General features: G+C 46.2%; 1 protein-coding gene across 1 annotated transcript in view; it reads left to right on the forward strand.

Annotated features, from left to right (window-relative positions):
* The window catches only part of vwa8 (von Willebrand factor A domain containing 8), a 63,817-nt gene that overhangs the window by 4,821 nt on the left and 51,480 nt on the right, over positions 1-7,516 (forward strand). Inside the window, exons 5-12 of the mRNA XM_023393477.2 lie at positions 2,011-2,178; positions 2,793-2,957; positions 3,608-3,657; positions 4,413-4,521; positions 4,630-4,734; positions 4,830-4,958; positions 5,571-5,705; positions 5,792-5,869. Coding sequence (XP_023249245.2) covers positions 2,011-2,178; positions 2,793-2,957; positions 3,608-3,657; positions 4,413-4,521; positions 4,630-4,734; positions 4,830-4,958; positions 5,571-5,705; positions 5,792-5,869 — 939 coding nt within the window. The remainder of the gene's footprint in view (positions 1-2,010; positions 2,179-2,792; positions 2,958-3,607; positions 3,658-4,412; positions 4,522-4,629; positions 4,735-4,829; positions 4,959-5,570; positions 5,706-5,791; positions 5,870-7,516) is intronic.

The following is a 7,516-nucleotide window of genomic DNA, read 5'->3' on the forward strand; positions in this document are numbered from 1 at the left end:
GTGTGTGTGTGTGTGTGTGTGTGTGTGTGTGTGTGTGTGTGTGTGTGTGTGTGTGTGTGTTTGCCTGTGGGTGTTATTAGTACATTACAGTATCCAACACTTATTTCATGTGAGGGACTGAAGACGTGGGGGGTTCATGTAAAAGAGCTTTTTACACTTGGAGAGTATTTTGGTATTGTGGGAGGTGTGTGTGTGTGTGTGTGTGTGTGTGTGTGTGTGTGTGTGCGTGCATGTGTTAACTAGAACGTCCAAGTACTCCTCAGGGCCCTGTGCTGATTCGGAGCCCTATATTCAGACTTAACGTGTCGGTCACTGTGCTCCCTCTCTTCCCCCTCCCCTCCCTCCATCAGTCACTCCTTCTTCTCTCCTCCTTCAGTCCAGACATCACCCCCCTCCTCTCCCTCCTTCAAGTTTGTATGAAGGGTGCAGTCACATGGATGTAATTGCCTGCATGTTGTATTTCTGACATCTCCAGTAGTCACCTCTCTCCAATTAGCAGGCTCTTATGTAAGGCAGCTTACCTCAAACCCACGCTGCATATAAGTCTCTTTTACAGTAATAAAGAGCTCTCCACCTCCACTACAGCTGAGCATGAGCTGATACTTACTCTGCCTTAGACAGGAAACAGAAAACGTATCAATGCATTTACTAACACCAAGACGGTGGAGCACATCACAGCAGTCCTTAAATCCCTGCTCTGGCTTCCTGTGTGTCAAAGGTCGGGTTTTAAAATCCTACTGCTGATCTGTAAATCACTAAGTGGTCTCTGATCTGCTTGTACCACGTGAAGCATCCAGACCCCTCGAGGTTCGTCTGGAACAGGTTTCATTCCAAGAATCAGAACCAAGCGAGGTGAAGCAGCTTTTATTTCCTCCGCTCCTCACCTGTGGAGCAAGCTTCCTGAACACCTGTCGGCTCAGGTAAAAACAGGATAAACAGAGATGTAACCTGAAACTAGTCTGAGTGGCGGAGGGATACGACCACGAGGAGGTGATTCTAGTTGTGTTCCTCAGTTGTGTTTCAAAGAGCTTCCCTCAAAGTGCACAGCTGTAATGATTTGTGTGTATCAGTTTATAAGTGCTGCTCACCATCACTTGCACATCTGGAAGTTTGACAATCAAATATCTCACAGTTTTCACACAAGTTCAGGTCTGTGTGTTTGTGACGGAGGTGAACCGGCTGCAGGAGCGTTGTGAGGACATGCAGTGCAGAGGATTATACAGAAAATGACCTTATATATATAAATACACTGTGTTCTGTGCTTGACTCTTCTCAGTATGTGATGTTGTTTCCTCCGCTCCGTCAGTGTCAGTCAGAACACAGAGGCCGTCTGTGCTTCCCCGTCTCCCTCGCCGTCCTGCGTCACTCGCATTTCTAACAATTATCTGATTACAGCGTTTGTGCCGAAAATGGATCAGGAGTTAAATATAGAGCATCTGGTCCTCGCTATAGTTTTATGGCTCTGCTTCCCACACAACCTGCCACGTATTTACATGTTAACCTAATTACATGGCCACTCGCTCTGCGGTCCACCCAGACAGCTAAAGTTTCCTGCCTCTTGACGTCAGATGTGCTTTTTGATTTCTGCAGAAATGTGTGTCCACACACACACACACACACACACACACACACACACACACACACACACTGTACGAACTAAACCAAGTTTGGTCCCACATTCAGTGGTAGAAAATAGGCCTTCCTAAAACAGCTGAGACTGTTTTGAAGCCGGAGTAGATGGAGGACATTCTGAGCACAATAAGCTGAGGACATCCTCAGGAAAGACTTTTATGGCAAGCTCATATAGTCATTAGAGAGCGGGCAGCAAGAAGAACTGATGCACAGTCAGATTGCTCTCTGTAGAAATGCTTTTAGCTTTGTTAACATGTACACAGGGTCAGAGGCCGTGCTGCACAATGGAGACGCAGATTTGACCTGAGGTTGAACCGATTGCGGCTTCAGCCTTAAAAATGAGACCTTTCCTGATGCCAGCGTCTTTGTTCCCCGCAGTGTGCCGTGAGGGCGGCCACACAAGGTCGAGTCCTGGTCCTGGAGGGGCTGGAGAAGGCGGAGAGAAACGTCCTGCCCGTCCTCAACAACCTGCTGGAGAACAGGGAGATGCAGCTGGAGGACGGACGCTTCCTCATGTCGGCCGAGCGTTACGACAAGCTGCTGCAGGTCAGTGCAGCACGCACCGGTCAAACACGCTCGTCCTCCTGACACATGAAGAAGAGGACGGCAGCTGAGGGTGACAGACTTCCCTCCTCTGTATCTCTTATCTAACGTATCACGGTTTACAGTGAAGAAAGTCAGTCTTTAGCTCGGTTTAAGGAGCCGTGTCTGTCTGAATCTTCACACCTCAGCACTGATTCACACTCCTCCTACTGAGCTGCTCCTGTGTTTAGATGAGGAAAACGCTCCTGCCATAAATACTGTGTGACATTCAGAGTCTGCACTTGTTACATGCAGCTACCTCCCTATAATAAGTTCATATAAACGTTATGTAAGGCCTGTAAAATGAAGGGAGTCAGCTTCGTCATAGACAGTTGTAATGGTGATTTTTAAACCTTTATGTACGGGAGGAGAAAAGCAACTCCCCACTTCCAAACGCTTTCCAGACTAAAGACAAAAAAATAAAAGAAAGATAAAAGAAAAGAAATAGAAATAATAGTAATAAGCAGGTAATTAATGACAAATAAATAAAAATGAGTGAGTAGCTAACAGTCGGTGAAACGTTAAACAGATCAGTATACTTCAGAAAGGAGTGTTTTTTTTCCCTTGATGCATTGCAGGAGCACACCAAAGAGGAGCTGGACAGCTGGAAGATTGTGCGGGTAAGTGAGGACTTCCGGGTCATCGCTCTCGGCCTTCCTGTTCCCAAGTACAAGGGCAACCCGCTGGACCCTCCGCTCCGCTCGCGCTTCCAGGCCAGAGACGTCTACTACCTGCCGTTCAAGGTCAGCAGCTCACAGATCATCTAACGCCAACCGCTCCCCGCCAACACCAGCGTGATTTAATAATGAGAGAAAGGCTTGGCAAGAGAGAGGCAGAGGCAGTGTAACAGTCTGACTTCATCACCCTGAATAACCCACATGACACACACTGAGCAAACTTCACTGGAACTACTTTCTTTATTTAGTGGATAACTGACAGTTACAGAGAGAAACATCACAGTTAGAGAGAAGCCTTTTTCTTTTCATCCCTTTTCATTTGACACAAAGTGACGCTGACGCTGCGATGTGCGGCACTAAGAACAAGGTGGAAACACCAGCAACATGCTGAAACATGTGGACGCAGCACGCCGTTAAATATGTGTTTGACGCTCTACGCCGCTGGTCAGCGAGTTCCCCAGCGTCAGCAGAGCAGTGAAGGGACGTTTTAGTTGGGGATTGAACACTACAGAGCAGTTATCTAACTCGTTCAGAGTTCAGTCGTGATGCTGACACTGGAAACCTGGACAGGCCTCCTTCTTTCCAAACACAAAATCCATAGGAAACGATAAAGAATCAAATCGATAAGCAGAATCCATAAAACATTGGTATCAATAAGATCTTATCAAGTCGCCTCCCCTGCAGCTCTTCTCATCTGCATGTGGTTTTCCTTTCAGGACCAGTTGGAGCTGTTGTACACAGCAGGACCAAACATTGCTGCAGAAAGGTAAATTCAACCTTTCTGTAAAAGGCTCGTTTCAATAATGAGTCTTCTCTCTGTTCAGGACCAACTGATTCCCTTTTTAAACATACGTTAGATATGAACGTCTGAATGTCACTGAAGTTTTTACAGCTCAACCGGGACAAATCTGGAATTGTGATCACTGGTTCTGAAGCTCTTGGACTGACCTCAAGCCAGCAAGACTTTGATTCAGAGTCAGCTGATTCAGGACCTGAGAGCAGCAGGAAGTGCTGAAATTTTCAAACGGAAACTCAAAACGTTACGTTTCATTCTTGTAATTGAATATAGTTTTTAGTCATTAGTCACTTTATTTTATTGGGATTATGTTGTAAATTGTATTTTCTGCCCTTGTGTCCGGAGGCGTCTTGTTTTCTGGTTGTAGGTTCGTCCGTCCCGTTCTGGTGGACTCAATACCTCAGTCTTCAAATTTGGCACAAACGTCCACTAGGACTCAAGAACAACATGTTAGATTCTGGTGGTCAAAGGTCAAATGGTTCATATTTGATATGACTGTATAAACAGGGATGTGACATGTTGAGGTGGTTCTAGTTCTCTTTAATCTGTTATTTTCTTATTAATATTCTTCTTCTTTGCTAATGTTATTACAGCTTTTTAAATCTGTTTTAGTCTCAGCTTTCTGACTTGATTTGTCCTTTTTCTTTTGAGCTGCACTAACCTGCATGAAAAGACTGAAGATGACTGAAGTGTGATGCGCAGTGTTGTGCTGTGTCCTGTGTCAGGGTGTCCCAGCTGCTGTCTCTGGCCACCACGCTGTGCTCCCAGGAATCCTCCAACCTGGGCCTCCCCGACTTCCCTGTGGACAACCTGCTCCCCGCCCTCCACGTGCTGGTGAGAGTCCCGACACCGTAAAGCCTCTTCACGGTCCCTCTCTGAGGAACAGGAAGGAGGAGAGGGATCTGTTGGGCCATGGATCTGATCTCTTGTGTGTTTCTGCAGAACTCCTTCCCCATGCTGTCCTCCCAGCAGCTCGTCCAGAGACTCTACCCCTACAACAGTCTCCTGGGGAAGGACGGGCGCAGCGCTGTGGAGGGTGTTCTCAGTGTAAGTCCACCAGTCTGCGTGTGGAGTCATGTTATCTGCATGTTTGTTGTTACAGTCCGAGCCTCAGATTAAATACCTTCTTCTCTGTTTCATAGAGATTTGAGCTTCTGGACGGTCGTCGCCAGACGGCACCCGCCGCCATCACGAGCGTGACCGTGACGAGGGATCTGGAGGGCCGCGCTGATGTCACGCTACGTGTCGCGGACAAGGACGTCACCTTTCAGGTACAGTACATGTACACAGTATAAAACTGTGTGTGCAGACCATGTGGACTGAAGCCTGTGAGGTGATGGGAAAATACATGTAAAATCATGTGAAATAGAACATGACACAAATCACTGTCAATGATTGAAGACTCTCCCACGAGAGACTCAGCTGGACACACAAGATGGGCGGAGCATTAACTATTTAAGATCATGGTCGTTGATCTTCACCAGTTTGACAAGACGTGACAAAAACACAACACAGCCTTAGTGTTGAGCTCTCTGGGCCACCGTACTCATCCAATCATCAACTGAAAACCAGTGACTCACACATTTCACATGGATGTGTGTTGTCCCATGACCACGCACACACACACACACACACACACACACACACACACACACAGACAGACAGACTGGCAGACACTGTATCAGGAGCTTGTCTCATGGATTGTTTGATAACACTGTTGTTGGAACATACAGTTCCCAGAACAAAGCTGATGATTCTGAATCACGGTTTATTAAAGGAAATGTTTTTCCACAGCTCTTAAATGAAGATGAAGCCAGCGCCTGATTGTGTCTGCATCTTCTTCTTCTTCTTCTTCTTCTTCTTCTTCTCTCATCAAACTGCAGGTCCCGGCGGGAACCAAGGAACCTCGTCCGCCCAGCAGCAGCCCCAACTTCATCAGCACGCCGAGCCACTCCCAGCTGATGTCTGAGATGATGCAGTCACACATGGTTAAGGACATATGTCTGATAGGAGCCAAGGTAGCACACAACACATGTACGGTACAGTGCGCATGTACACAGAGTGTGATCTCTGGGTTCAATCATAATCATTCTGTATTATCTAGGGCTGTGGAAAGTCCGTTCTTGCCAGAGAGTTTGCCGAGACGCTGGGTTACAGCATCGAGCCCGTCATGCTCTACCAGGTAATAAAAACCGCTTCAAAGACTCTAATTGTTTAGAGAAATCTGCCTTAATTAATTATGTAAAACACCAGCATGTGATGCAGAAGTGTGTAAATAGACAGAGAGTTCCTTTTTATGTTGAAGCTGCCAATTAATTAATGACACACTCATGTCTTTGAGCATCTGTCCATCTGATGACCGGAGTTATGAAATAATAAACTGTAATATGTGAAGGTCTAGGTAGTGTTTGGACCTAGACTCAGCTGGATAGCTGGTATTTATTAGGAGAATAGCTGAAAGGTGGTGAAGGGCGAGGATGGAGGCCGGCTGGCTGTTTGGGGAGGAGGTGAATTGAGATGGCGTCGGGCTGGAGGGATCAATGAGGTCACAGGAGAAAACCAGGGGCCAGATGCACAAAACTCTGGAGATTCACGACTAAAACTATGTGAACGCACAGAACCAGAAGTATGTGTACGCATTCTTTCCTTCAGAATTATAAAGCTGTGCGTTCACTCGCTTCTGCTTTGTAAATCTCACTCAGAGAAATTTGGTGCACGTGCACGAGCCTCGTTCCCACTCCCACATTTATCTATATCTGGACGAAGACTCTCCCTTAATCAATCAGTTTGTATAAAAACACTGTCTCCACCACAAGTTATCAGACACAGAGAAGAAACACGAGGACGAAGAAGAGTTTCACCAAAGAGGTAAAAACATCATCAGTTCACTTTAGTTCAGTCACTGTTTCACTCCGAGCTTCATTTACTGGGACGAGTCTTAACGAGGCTCCAGAGGTTGCGACACTGAGATTACTCAGAATTAAAACAGTATGAAACAGTTGCACAATGACTCACAATAAATAATAAGGATATTATTGTTTCTTTTGAATTGAATTGTAAAATAGTTTTTGCTGCGTAAACAGCAGAACTGATAATAAGACTATAATAGACTGCGAGCTCCGTGAAGTTCGTTTTATTTTATTTTAAATTACGTGGATTATTTTCTATTTTCACTTCACTGCAACTTTGAAAAACGGCGTGTTCACATGGTCAAAGGAATGTGTGACACAGTGTGTGTTTATAAAGACCAGATTATGTGCGGGAAACGTCGTACACGTGTGTGTGTACGCATCATATATTCAGCCAGGAGCACGAGAGAGAAACCAGGAGGCCTGAGAGTAGCTGCCACTGAAGCAGGCTGAGCAATCTGACGAGGAGTGAAGGGCGAGCCGGAGCGCTTGAACAGTAGGAGGTGAGCAGGTTGTCATCAGGTGTGTAGGACAGCCAGGAGAGGTAGCCACGCCCACTGCAGGTGAGGAAGAGACAGACCGACAGAGCCGTGACATATTTCTTTTTTCACTTCCTTTAGCTTCACTTGCAGTTCATCCTTTCACAGTGGCCCTCATTTATCAATCTTGCGTGAAAACAGACGCAGATCTGAGCGCAGAATTGTTCGTACGATAGGATCCACGTGTGATTCATGAAACATTCGTATCTGATCAATCCCAGCGTACGAATGATCGGCTCTTGATAAATGCGGCGGCTCAATTCGATCGTCATTAACATGTTACGCCCTTAAATATTCCTGGTTCGGAGGCCCCGCCCACTAAGGTCAAACATGGAGAGAAGAGTTACTGGCAAAAAACCAAACTTTTCAGAGATGGAGATC

The sequence above is a fragment of the Seriola lalandi genome, unplaced genomic scaffold (assembly GCF_002814215.2).
Source record: "Seriola lalandi dorsalis isolate HSWRI2012SDOR001 ecotype SW California unplaced genomic scaffold, Sedor1 jcf7180002054936, whole genome shotgun sequence".
NCBI classification, from domain to species: Eukaryota; Metazoa; Chordata; class Actinopteri; order Carangiformes; family Carangidae; genus Seriola; species Seriola lalandi.